This window comes from Cupressus sempervirens, chromosome 3, assembly GCF_028749045.1.
Source record: "Cupressus sempervirens isolate cs-2001-9-10 chromosome 3, ASM2874904v1, whole genome shotgun sequence".
Lineage (NCBI taxonomy): Eukaryota > Viridiplantae > Streptophyta > Pinopsida > Cupressales > Cupressaceae > Cupressus > Cupressus sempervirens.
The window spans coordinates 645164583-645178832 of NC_143120.1; the positions used below are offsets into that span (position 1 = coordinate 645164583).

The window sequence follows — 14250 nt, forward strand, 5'->3', positions numbered from 1 at the left end:
CAAATAACTTGTTTGCAAGGATTGAGCTTGTGTGTTGCCTCTATTCTCTGACATAAGTAGACCAATATGTAAGTCTTGATGTGAAATATTTTCGTTTCTAGAGAGGCCTGTACTCCGTTTTATTACCAAAGAATTTTTTTGGACACATTTATCCAATCCACTAGAATTTCTAACGTTCTCTTATCAAGTCAAGTACTTTTCCAGCCATTTAACACACATAATCATACGCATGCCGAGTTTCGAGAACATCACCAAATATTTGCCGTTAATATTCGAGATTAGCAATAATGAATCCATTCATTCCTGATTTTGACATCTGGCGACGACTCAGGAAAGTTTTAACTCCAGACCGTGTTACTCTCCTTTACGGCAACCACTAGCCATTTTGTTTCACCTAACAGCAAGAGCCAACAAAAAAAAAGAACACTCGGTCTCAGGTGATGAAATTGTGCAACACTTGCAATGACAACATGTCGGGGGCGTTATTCTCTAGATGCCTCATCAACGCTGCACCCTGATAACAATAGTTAAATATGGTGTTGTTCAAATGTCTGTCTTAAACTCCATGATTTGTTGTCTTACATAACCTTCCCTTCTACGACATCTAATTTTTCCTTGTGTGATGGCAATTCGTTTCTCTGTAGTTCACTGAAATCTGTCCAAATCATTCAATTCTACTATTCCTCCAGCGGTTACTAATGATACACCTGTAAAGATAATAATGCCAACGCTAACTCTTGGAATTACCACTTCTTCAAACACTTACGACAAAACTCGAGTAGTTTGATTACGTCTCTTTACACGATGGTCGGTTCTAGTAAGATTTCAGTAATCATTGCGTTGATAATAGAGAAGATGCACAACTAAGCTTTCTTCAGATAGCTTCAGGTTTGGCAGAACAAAATCCCAGTCAGCACCAATATTTTGGCACTACCAAAATCACAAGCTTCAACTGATGTGTATGAGGGTTAACCAAGAGATTTTGTGGCTTTATATCAGGATGAGAAATACGAATCCCATGAATGTAAGCAAGAGCACGACAGACCCGATAAACATATATCAATGACATGTGTTGCTCAATCCTATTAAAGTGTCTTGCAATTGAATACACCGTCACTTGGACATACTCCAGCACAAGGTTCAGATAAAGTTCATCTTTGTCAGTTGTAGAAAATAAGCACTGCTTGAGTTGAACTATATTTCAAGCATGCGCATAGTTTCCAATTCTCAATTTTTATATCTGTTATCCTGTAGTACCTTCTTTATTGCAATGATTTCTGCAGTTTCTAAGCAATTGGCCTGGAATGCAATACCAAAAGAGCCAGTGCCCACAACATGCTCTGCCATGTAGCTAATAACCTGCTCTGGTTGTCCATTCCGCCCCCCAATAGTGGTAATAATAATATGACCTATCTCTGTTCCATTTCCATTGATGACTGCTGTTGTTATTTCCTGTAAACAAAACCAATTCTGAAATCACCTATGACTCCCATCATTCACAAAATGTAATGCTGTAACATTTAGGGAATCCTAAGGTTCTCGTGTTCATTCAGAATCTATATAGACTGGTTCTTGGGTAAAGGTTGAATAAATAATACAAACTGCCCCTTAACCTTCCTAAATACATTCGAGTTCTACAATGAATGTATTATTCAAGTAGAAATAACTTTTTACAATCTTCCCGAGATGCAGCTGCGTGACTTATTATTCCAAATAAGTCACTGTTAAACAAATTCTTATTCTATTGACTAAATAAATTATAGAAACTAAAAAATAGTATTTAAAGAAAAAACTAAACTAATATAAAAAATAAATTAAAATAATTTAAAAATTAAAACCTAAATAAATTTTAAAAATCAAAAGTTAAATAAATAGATATCACAAGATGAACTAATGTGGAGATCAAATAATTATTTTTAAATAAATAGGAAAAGAAAAACAATAGTTAAAAGTGAAGATTTAAAATATAATCGTATCTGAACAAATTAGATTATTAATTGTTTTCAATTCAAATAACATAATATTTACTAAAATCTTCTAAATAGATTAATAAATATTATTTATTTAAATTTAATTTATCAAATAAAAAAACATTTAAAAAACTCCAGCAAAAAATCTACTATGAAAAATTAATAAGAGAAATACAAAAAAATAACAACGTCTCTAACAAATATTCTATTGACTAAATAAATTATAGAAACTAAAAAACAATATTTAAAGGAAAAACTAAACTAATATAAAAAATAAATTAAAATAATTTAAGAATTAACATCTAAATCAATTTTAAAAATCAAAAGTCAAATAAATAGAGATCACAACATGAGCTAATGTGGAGATTAAAAGTAATTATTTTTAAAAATAAATAGAAAAAGAAAAAGAATAGTTAAAGGTGGAGATAACAACTAATAAATATCAAAACAAGAGTTAAAAGTGGAGTGAGATAAGAACTGGCCGGTAAATAATTGAAGGGAAGGATTTACAATTTTCTGGCCAAACTGACAACTTTTCTGGCCAACTGACAACTTTTACGTCAAAAATTCAATTTTTGGGAACAAAGTTCCCACAAATAGCCTACCGGCTAAATAACCAACATCCAATCCTAAATACAACTTAACAGTCAGATTGGAAAACTTAAGAAAAGAACTTGTAAGCTCAAGCGAGACACCTGATTGACGTCTACAAGGACAATGGGTTTGCACCCACTATCTGCCAACATGAGGGGTTACGTGCTCATATTAACTAAAAGTTGAAGCTTTCTGAAAACTCTCACAATAGAAAATACTGAACTGAATCATAAATCAAGCATGCCCAGGAATGAGCCTCTTTCCCCTTTTAATACACAAACTAAGACTCTTCGACTCCCCTCTTGCTTTCGTCCTATTCCCTTGTGACTCTTTAACTTCCCTCTGGCATTTCGTCTTATTCCTCCTTGACCTTTTGCCCTCTTTGTAACATTAAATTGACCTTTTAATAATTTGAATCTACTCTCTCCTAGTCAATTTTAACATTATATATAATAAGACTTCAATATTCCTAATGTCCCAAAAAGGGGACATTAGAAACAATGGACTTGAACTCTTTAGGAATATGATGCGAAAGGGAAGTGATTTCTTTTTGATTTGTTGAAGAGGATGTCTCTGTAGAGCCAATTCCTCATAGATTGATATTGAAAGTGGCGAACAGTCCATACCCTATAGATATAAAGATGCTTTCAAGTTTCATATACGCTTGAGAGAAAGTCTGTGATCTCCATTTTGTCTTTTTGTTACACTGTTTCATTTGGTTAATGATGATCAGCCATGCTTATAAGTAGGTAAGTGAGATTAGGCTCAAAGGATTGCATTTATATCATTTTATTCCAAATAACAATCTCTATTACTAGCATTATTAATTTTTAATATGTTTGTTACATAGTTTCATTTGGTTAATGATGATCAGCCACATTTAAAAGTGGAAGTGAGATTAGGCTCAAAGGATCACATTTTATTATCTTATTGCAAATAATGACCTCTCCTACTAGCAGTATTTATTTTTAAATAGAAAATGTCTTATGCAAAGTACTTTTGCAATTCAAATGTTGTGTATGATATTGGCCGAAATTTTACATATTTTGTCACAGATAGGCCAATTTTTTAGACACACCTCTCATACTTAATAACCTTCAAATTAGAGTTTTTTTGAAGATAATATGTGAATACATTATGGCAGACACACAGTATGTATTAAATATGTGATGGATGGGCAACACTTCATTTTGAAAGTTGGTTCTTCTGAGACACACTTTTATATATCTGGTTCATATTTTGTTAAGAGAATCATAATGATCAAAATCAGATGAAGTTTTTGCGGCAATATACCTATTTGTTTACAATCAACTTGATTTTTGATTTTTCTGGCAGTGAGGATATGTGTATGATTAAATATGATTCCATTTTTTCTTTTAAAAATTTGAGTGTAGGTCTTGGATAGGTACAGGGAGTCTTTTGATGCTAGGTTGAAAGAGACAAAAGAGAATGCTGGAACTTTGCCAACCAGTGTAATTTTGGTGGGTCATTCAATGGGAGGATTTGTTGCTAGAGCAGCGGTTGTGCACCCTAATTTGAGAAGAGGTGTAGTGGAGACCATCATCACTCTTTCAAGCCCACATCGGTAAGAATCTGGGTCAATATGACAAGGTTTGGATATGTTATTCTTAATTTTGGTACTTTCATGTTTGAAAAAGCATGTCTAGTTGCTGTTGTGATTTTTTGTTTTTGGATCTAGATAATTATTTTTTATTGAAAAATAAAGGCACTGAATGCTTCTGTTTTAGATCACCACCAGTTGCATTGCAACCATCTCTTGGCCACTTCTTTTCGCAAGTGAACAAAGCTTGGAGGAGTGGATATCAAATACAGAGGACAAGATCAGGTCGCTGGATATCTGATCCAATACTGTCCAATGTTATAGTTATATCCATTTCTGGTGGCATTCATGACTATCAGGTAATGATGCTGTAATTGATCACTCGATAGTCAATTGTTATATTTATCTTACAATTGCAGCCTTTGTTTACGAAAGACTAAACCTTCTTATAGAAGTGTACCCGCATGTCAATGGTCACTCTTGGCTAATTTTATACCATTAAGAAAATATGTTTTTTCCACGACCTAACAAAAATGTGGTTAATAAAACAGTGTAGTAAAGCTAACGTGTTTTTTAATCTATGTCCTAATGTGATGATATTTTGCACTGGCTATTGACTAATAGTTTGACTCTATGTTCCCCGGGGACGCGTCCCCCCCAAAAAAACCAGCGTTTCGGGGACGGGGACGTCCCCGTCCCAGAAACTTCATTGGGGACTTGCATCCGTCCCCAATTTTTTAACACAAAAAATTAAAAAAACTAAAAAAAAAGTCACTTTAGCCGTCCCCATTTGCCGTCCCCTGCCGTCCCCAAAATCGGCAAAAAAATTGCCTTCCCGGAAACCCGTCCTGCTGTCCCCTGCCGTCCCCGTCCCGGAAACTCGGGGGAACATAGGTTTGACTTAGATGGTTGTGTCCAGTCTCTCCCGAGCATGCTTAGGGTTTGTACCTGGACTGTGGGTTTTTCTGGGTATGGTGCATTGAGGGGAACCCAGGAAATAATACCCTTCTTTGAAAAAAGAGACTTTAAGTAATCATTTTTAAGCACTGTCAGTTTTCTTTTCACAAATATCTAAAAAAAATGACAGCTAAGTTATGCAAATGTTCTTCTCATAAATACCCATGACAGTGTTTTGTCCAGGCATGAATTTGTCTTGAACACATGAATTCCGAGGAATATGTACGATACATTATTCTAGATGTGTAGCAGATTTCATCAAAATTTCATATTTAGATATGGATGGCTTCTTGTAATCTCCGAAGGCTGTAATTTTGTAACAGTAAATTTCTTGACTAGATATTATCTTTCGTTTGTCTTTTTATATAAGCATGTTTCAACTTTTGTGTTTCTATTAGAACTGCTTAACCGTAACGTAGACCTTATATTAAAATATTTAAAAATAGAAAAACAGCATAAATAACTTTAAATTTAATTAATCCGCAAATTTAAATGATTAAAATCAATTCAACTTGTAATTTAAAATTTTTAACATGCTAAATTTTTTATAAATCATTCATAAACTTAATGTCTTAGAGATTTTTTTTTCCGGAGCTAACCTGTTGCAAACCTAAAATTCTGGAATTTCTTCTTCAGACTGTCTAAATTTTTTTCCCAATCTGGTATAAAAGTTCTGGTGGTTGCTGTGTATTTACTGGAGGGCCGAATGCAGCGTTTTTTAGTAAATTCAAGAAATTCATGTGAAATACATGTTTTAACTTGTGTTGGCATGGTGTAATCTACATCGACACTTTTACATCCTGTGATGCAATTTTTTGTGCTAGTACTATATCCACCTCTACAGGGGCGGGGGAATTACTGGTGAGAGGAATGATCACTACTTCTGTGGGGTGGGAGGATTAATGTGCCCTTCTCAAACCCCCTCCCTCCATATAGTTTAGCAGGCAATAATGGTTTCTTGGGGCCCCCAACCTTCAACTTTATTTCCTCCTCCTCCCTCCACCACCAAGATAGAGTAGGGCAAATGTTGTTCCCCCCACCAAATGGCAAAAAGTGAATTTCTGCTTGCAACTCATATGTAACAATTGGTGAGCTAATGCTATGTTTTCTCATATGGTTTTAGAATCTGGGAGCACTTCCAGGGTTCACAATCTATAATCTATACAGAAGTTCCAACTTGTATTTAGAGTTGTTTATGATTAGAAGGATGTTCCTATCTAACACATAAGGTATATAGAATTTTTTTGAGGCATATGAGCTTCATTTCAATAACGAGTTATAAAGTTATTTAAAGTATAGTTCCATTGCGTGCAACATGGTTGGAAGCAAAGGACATTGCTTTTGTATATGTAATGGGCATTAAGGCAATGCTAATGAATATTTTAGCTGCTATTATTATTTTAATTTTGTTTACACCAAGAGGTTTCAAGGGCTTAATGCCAATGAATATTTTAGCTGCTATTATGTTAATCCTGTGTACTACAAGAGCTAGTATTTTTATCCTGTGTACTCCAAGAGAATTTAAAGATCATTGAAAATCTAGTTAAGTTTGTTTTATGATTTTTAAAAAATGAAGCACATTTCAAGTGATGAATAGGTTTTTAACTTTGAAATCATTAAGTCAGGACATATGTCAAGTCCAATGCCTATTTTCAAGACAGATCATATTCTTTTTGCATGAAGAATTACAAGTTCTTATTACAATTTGTCTCTCTGTATTTCAATGAATCTTATCTTTCGGAAGTTTCAAAATTTCATGTTATGTTTTCAGGTACGTTCAACATTGGAGTCTCTAGAAGGAATTGTTCCTCCTACACATGGGTTGACAATTGGTGCTACAGGAATGAGGGATGTGTGGCTATCTATGGAACATCAATCAATTCTATGGTGCAATCAGTTGGTTGTACAGGTAAAACTAGATCTTTTGCAGTCAAAAGTAAATATTTATTGTGTTGTATATTAGGCTCGTTATAGTATCAATCGGTCATGCAATATAGTGTTATGTTATTGCAGGTCGCCCATGCAATGCTTCATTTAGTTGACCAGACTACAGGTCAACCATTTTCAAGCACACAAAAGAGGCTAGCAGTATTTATCTCAACTCTTCGTAGTGGAATACCTCAAAATTTTGGTTGGATGAGCAGCGTACAATTACAGCATTATGCTAAACATTTACCAATCACCATAGAAGAGCCAGGTGTTTCAGGTATGATTACATCAAATTCGCAAATATTAGTTACAAGAAGATTCTAAAAGAATTTTGAATTGAAATGAGTAAAAATAGAGCAAGGGGGAACTAATAAATGGTCAGACCATTGAGAAGTTTAAGAAAATATGAATTTGAAAGAAGCATATCTAATTGGGAGTGGGGGAGGAGGGACCAAGAAAAATGCAATAAGGCAAAAGGCAAAGGGTCCCATCCCCGGTTAGCATTCATATTAGAAAATTTCAAATTAGCATCAATATATAAAAGTAACAAAGCTAAAACCAATTCACCATCTGATTATAACCCAGTAGCTATAGTGATGGCGATTACCGTGCAGGTAAAAAAATGTGAAGTTATTAGTGGATCTCTGGGTGTCAGATTATACATCACTCAAGAAAGCAAATTTATATAATGAATACAGATCTGGAAGCCCAAAAACATGTAGAATGATATGGCAGTTCACAGGAACATTATACATAACTACATCAGGGTAATGCAGATACTGTCGTGGAATATCAAATGCAATCGTCAAAGAAAAAGCCAAGGTGGAAAATATATCTTATCCTTCTTCAGGTAAACATCAAATATGAATTTGTGAGCAAAATGAAACTGATAGGAATTAGGAGCGGCAACTAGAAATATCATTGAAACATGGGGATGCCCATCATCCCCTTTCTTGCCATTTCAGGGACAGGGACATGTCCAGGATGCAGGGATGTCTCCCCACTGATCGATCACCGCCACCAGGATGCTACCAAGACATCGGGGATGCCCATCACCCCCTTTCTTGCCATTTTAGGGACAGGGACATGTCCAGGATGCAGGGATGTCTCCCCACTGATCGATCACTGCCACCAGGATGCTACCAAGACATTGGGGATTACGGGATGTCCTCAGAGTATCCTGGAGTTGCCTAAGAGTCGCCTATAGCCCCCACTTAGAAAAACAGTCCTCAAGGAAAGAATGGTGAAATTTTTGTGAAATGGCATTTATAATGTAGGTTTGTGAAGCTTTATTTGTGTTTGCTGGTGAGGGCACTGCCCTTGAGCCTTCTAGGGACTCTGCCCCAAGATCCTCGCAAGGGGTGCTGCTCCTTGACCCCAGATCTCCACTCAGCTTTCTTATTGTCTATGCAATCACATACCCTTTTTTTTGTGATTGTTAATTTAAAATTTAAAACTATAAACTGTTACGATAATAGATAATAGTCTATTATTAGTTAATGGTAATCTATTGTAAATATTAGAATGTTTCTAATATTTAGTTAGCTTTAGTTAGCTGTAGCTTTTTTAGCGTTCTTTCAGTTAGAATAGAATGATTCTATTCTTTACGATTGTTTCCTAAGGAAACATCGTTCCATTCTTTTGTATATAATGACCTTTTAGTCTTTGTTAATAACAAGCAAGTATTTTACCAATTACATTGTAATATTGTATTAGAGCCTATTCTTCAATTTTTTTGAAATTATTTGTTCAGATTTTTCAAAATCATTACAAAGGTTTTTCTCCAAAACTCACCTAGGGTTTCTGTCTTGGTGGGGGTCTTGGTCTCTGGTCGAGTCTGAAATTATTGCAAAGCTCGTTTCTTCTAAATCACGTCACAAATTCGTGTCTCATATTTCTGGGAACAACGACTGTTTCAAAGGCTTCAAATCATGGCTTCAAAGGCTTCCAATCTTGGCCACATATCAAGCCTAGTCTGCACATGATCTGATCACATCAATGCCCATTTTCATGGAGATCTTCATGAATGCGGTGCATCTACTCACACCCAGATCCCAGAAATCGCAATTTCTTAGTGACGTTTTTTTATAAAAGCTAGTCTACCTTATTTTTTTTCTCTGAGCCTGCATGTTTGTGCCTTATTGTGAGTTCTTCACAACTCAACAACTGTCTTTGTTCACAAGAAGTTCTTTGTGAAAAACAAACCAGTCGTTCTCTGTTTGCAAAACTCCATTTTTTTGCACATTTGACCTTCAATGCCTGCCGACTAGGTATTCTTCGAAATCCTAATTTTTGAGCTTAGATTTTTTTTTTATTCTAAATTCTTGGTGGGTTTTTCGAGAGCTCAACTGAGGTGTCATATTTTTTTGGGTGCCTCTATTTTTGAGCCAATGGATCAAGAAATTGACAACATATTCCTTTTGGGTTTTTCGAGCTCTCTTTTGGATCACTCTCCAAATTTTTCAGGTCTTTTGTTTTTTGCCTCAAAGAATGCGCCTTGACAAATTTTCACGATTTTCATTGAAAAACGTGCCATGGCATCTTTGACAAACATTCTGTTCGAACACAACTCAAAATTCAATGGTCTAATTTATGGTACTTGGAAGTAGTAAATCATCGCAATTTTTGAATATCAGAATTCCGATCAACTTGTTCTGGGTGTTACGAAACGTTCGATTGCTCTTGGTATTGATTAGGATACTTGGGATCTGAATAATCGAGAGGCAGTGATGCTTCTCAAATTATCCGTGGCTGATGATCAGCTCTCTCAGATTCCATCTGGTAAGATAGCTGCCAAGATAAGGACACATCTCAAAGGTCTTCATGGGACTTTTGACAAAAGCAAAGCTTTCTTCTTAAAGAACACTCTGTTTTCCATTCCATTATCATGGATGAGCAAACCTTGCTTCAGGCACACCTGAATAGGATTCAAGAAATCCATGATTAGTTGCTTGCCATCGGTTGCAAGATGGAGGAAGAGGACATTGTGGTTATCACTCTTCGGAGTTTACCAAAGTCCTATGAGCATTTTATTGAGAGTCTCAACATTACGTCTTCTGGTGTTGCTCTGGTTCACTGATCTTTGCACACTTTTGCTTCAACAAGAGAGGTGGAAACAACAATTTGGTAGCAGCTTGTTGATGTCAGTTTTGTACCACTACATAACATATAGGAATTGAATGCTTGATATGGAATATCAAACACTCAACCCTCTCTTGAAAAGTAAATACTCATGAAGACATGAGAAAAACTCCAATTTTCTTTACACCTGTGGATACTAACTGAGTTATATTAATGTGATTTGCTAGTTAATCACATAGGCGGCCTTATGTTGTTCATTCAAGGATTGTCGAACTCTTGTTGTGATGGTGATCAAATCTAGCCTTGCAATGCATATGAGTGCCAAATGATGTTGATGGTGATGATGATGGAGGGTACGTCTGCCAATGATGCTTCTCCTTTTCTAACTTTCTTCTTAAATGAGCTCCAACTACTGAACTACTTGCTGCGTTACCTCTACTTCTATGCTAATGGAAAGATTAGCAAATGGATGGGGATCAAATATGATGGAAGCTTACCAGCGGCTCTACCTCCATAGATGCAATGATTCAAGGGAAAAAAGACTAGATTACCACGCAAGGCTTCCTAACCAGCTGCTAGGATGCAAGTGGCCTAGTTTATAGATCCCTATTAAACATCCACTAATATCACCATACAACTATCCATCTACTCTTACTCTTAACAACTTTCTTGAAATAAAATCTACTTTAACAACTTCAATGAAATTTAACTCTAACTATTGGAAGTAGAAACTATGCAATAACACCAAGTGTCCCTGATAACCATGCAAGTCACAACAATGATAAGAGAAGCAATTCCGGTATTATCTTAAGCAACAATTTTCTTCAACTCTTTAACTTTAACTATTGGAAGTAGAAACCATGCAATAACACCAAGTGTTTTTAATCACCATGCAAGTCACAACAATGATAAAGAGAAGCAATTTTGGTATTATCTTAAGCAACAATTTTCATCAACCCTTTACAAATGAGAGCAAATGGCATTATATAGGGGCCGAAATTACAACCAACAGTAGAGATTAAGAGGCAAAATCAACGATCCACATTAGATCCCAGAAACTCTAATTAGAGCTGCCACCCAATTGGCCAATGAGAAGACGCCACCTCATCAATGGACCAGTGAAAAAAAAGGCAAAGTGGCAACCAATGAGAAGGCACCAAAATGGTAGCCAATCAGAATCAAACACCTATCCTACCCAAGAAGAAGGAGAAATTTGCCACTTGGGCTTACATCGAATGATCTTCTAATATAGTTCTACCCTTTTCTTTCATCTTTTTAGTCAAGGCAATGAACTTGGCTAGCTTGTTGTTGACTTCCTTCATCGGAGGGCAAGGTGTATGCTTCATCTTGAGCTCAGCTGAATTCATCATGTTGCTTGCTACTTGCAGTGTCTTCTCATGATCCTTCTCATACTCTTTTGCATATCCGATAAAGGCATTGAGGGCGGCAAGGGTGCTTAAATGTTTCTTCTTGATGGCAACCTTCCCCAACTCATCCAATCTTGACCCAAACTCTGTCTCATTGATGTTCTCCTCTTTGATATCTTCAAAATCAAATGCAGCCCCGACATCACTCATCATGGTTGAAATGGAAGTGTGAATGCCTAGGCTGTGCTGTGCAATCTCATTCCATATCTCTTCAAGTATCCTCAATCTGATGGTCAAGGCAACAAACCGAGACTTGACCGTACTCATTCCTCCTCCATCTACCAACTTGCCTCTCTCCAAATATCTCTCCAGTAGCTCAATAAATGCTTGTAGCTTGGGAATGGCTAAGTCTTTGACTGGAAGGAAATCCTTCCACTCACCTCTAGATGTTCTAAATTTGTCTCTAATAGCCACCAATGCCCTGAATGTCAAGATAAAGGAAGGCAAGAAATTTTGCCCATCTTGAATTATATCACTAGTCCAATCTTTGATTTCATGCAGCTGAGCCAATATCTCTTTTATGTTGCTCCCGTTGTCTTGTAGAAGGGCTGCCTGATGCAATTGTTGGATAGGTTGGCAATCTCTCCAATACTTGTTTTTGGCCTCCAACTTTACAATCCTCTCATTTGCCTTCCTCAACCTTTCTCTAATTGAAACCATGCCTTCCTGGATCTCCTTACATTCCATGTCATCCGTGATTCTTCCCAAGTTATGCTCAACTATTTCATACTCTTGGGGTACAATCTCATTCATCGCCTTGCTAACCTTTGGTATAGCAATCTGAACTTTTCGGTGACTCTCGTCATCACTCTTGATTACCTTTGCCACCGTTTTTGCAATTTGTTTCTGTTCTCACTATCCTCCTTTTCCTCTAACCCTTTAATATCTTCAATTGTTCAGGCAGTCACCACCTCGCCTCTTCGCATAAGCATTTGCCTTAACCATAGTGGTGCAGTGCATCTCCCCAAATTTGGATTTGGTTTGATTAGAAAAAGCATCACCGACAGCCTCAGATGCTTCGCTTATTTCCTCAATATCAATTGGCCTATCCTCTTCGTTACTAGTGACTGCCACATCATCTCCATTTTGGTTCTCCGAGAGAGGAGAGTACTCAGTACTATTGTTGTAACCATTTGATTTTGAATCAGATCTCACCTCTACGGCGACCCCTTGTCCACTTGTATTATCCTCTTGGCTCCCAGCCTCAATTATGCTCTCCCTTGACGGTGCTGCATTTTGTCTCTTTGTTGGAGGTTCCCGATGTCCTTTACTTTTCTCAACCTCCAAATTTCTCTTCTTGCTCTTAACTGTTCTTTGTGGCTGGCTATTGCCTTCACCTTTCTGTTCGATTGACTTCGCTGGACCTTCTTCCTTTGGTTTCATCTTCTCATAAGGCGTACCTTTCGACTTTTAAATTGCCTTAACTTCTCATTGTACCATGACAGTGTGTAGATCAACTGTCCTTATAACTGCCTCTAAGAAAGGATCCTGATGATCATCCCAATCCACTGGACCCAATTCTATTCCATCCATTGTATCATAATAATGTAGGAGCATCCAGAGGTATAAGGGCAATCCTGTGTCAACCAAAAAAATGTACTTAGACTTAGTTTTTGTTTCATGTGTTTTCATTTCTGGATACCCATTTGGGTCAAATAAAGGTTTCAACTCTCACAATTCCACTATTAGTGCTCTAGGATAGAGTATTTGAACACCTTGGGATATGTGTAAATGTTGAAAAAATAAGAGTATGTAATTGAGCCATCATTTTGGTGAACTAGAAGGTGTAAATTGGTCGAAAGATTGTAATTGTAATTTAAAGCATTCCAAAAAAAGAATCAGGTCGAAAGGCCCCACGGTTTGAAAGTTATTGCAATTTTTCGGTTTTTGGAGACCTCCTAAGAATGCTTCAAAGTCAGGTTAGGGGCATTAAATGACCTCGAACAGGGCCGAAAAATGGGGACGAGCGAAGCTGGTCCATAGGGCTATAGAGCGCTTCGAGAGCTTTCTGGAAATGTAAACGGTTCGTCAATCGGAGCTACGGTTCAAAAGTTATGCCTCCCGAAAGTTCGGTTTCTGTTTCTGGATTCTTTTAATTTTGTGCCGACTTCTAATGCGACTTCTAGAGCCTTCTATTTGGTCGGTGGATGCCAACTAGCACTTTCTAGAATGTATTCCTAATCCTTAACCCTCCGGGGTCTATTTAAGAACATTTCTGGCATTGTAAAAGGCAGTTCGAAGTGGAGTTTGAGAGGAGGTACTGAAAGGAGAAATTATCTCCAGTTTTATACTATTGTAAGCCCTTAGGGCATGTTTTAAAGTCTATTTTCTCTGTACTGGATGTATTAGCATTTTCTCACTGTTAATAAAATTTTCCCTTTCCTGTTGTGTCCATTTTGTGCTTGGGTTGTGTCCTCATCAAGTGGTATCAGAGCTAGTTTTCCTGAGTGTGTAGACAGAGCGCCGACTGTGAGGCAGTTTGCACTAGGACTGTGTGGTTGTGGGTTTGAGTTGCCTCCACGAAGAGAGCGTGGTGGAAGGGCCAAAGCTATTAATCCTGAGGAGGTTAGAGCCCTCCAAAGGCAGGTACAAGCGTTGCAGGAGGAGCTCCGTAGAGGAACAAATGTTGCCGCAGGCGACGAAAGTGAGGATGACAATGAAGAAGAAGAAATTGGACCAGAAGGGGAATTTGACAGGGAAGTTCTGAATCAGGCAGAGGAAAGGCTTTTTA

The 14250-nt window shown here is 37.0% G+C and overlaps 1 protein-coding gene and 1 pseudogene across 4 annotated transcripts in view; one reads left to right on the forward strand and one right to left on the reverse strand.

Annotated features, from left to right (window-relative positions):
• The window catches only part of LOC149568347 (phosphatidylinositol deacylase), a 138773-nt gene that overhangs the window by 46946 nt on the left and 77577 nt on the right, over positions 1–14250 (forward strand). For all 4 annotated transcript variants that reach the window (XM_089821293.1, XM_089821292.1, XM_089821295.1 and 1 more), the window contains exons 3-6: positions 3959–4149; positions 4313–4484; positions 6854–6991; positions 7096–7288. In XM_089821293.1, the coding sequence (XP_089677419.1) occupies positions 3959–4149; positions 4313–4484; positions 6854–6991; positions 7096–7288 (694 nt within the window). The remainder of the gene's footprint in view (positions 1–3958; positions 4150–4312; positions 4485–6853; positions 6992–7095; positions 7289–14250) is intronic.
• On the reverse strand, positions 720–3253 carry LOC149568348 (shaggy-related protein kinase epsilon pseudogene; annotated as a pseudogene).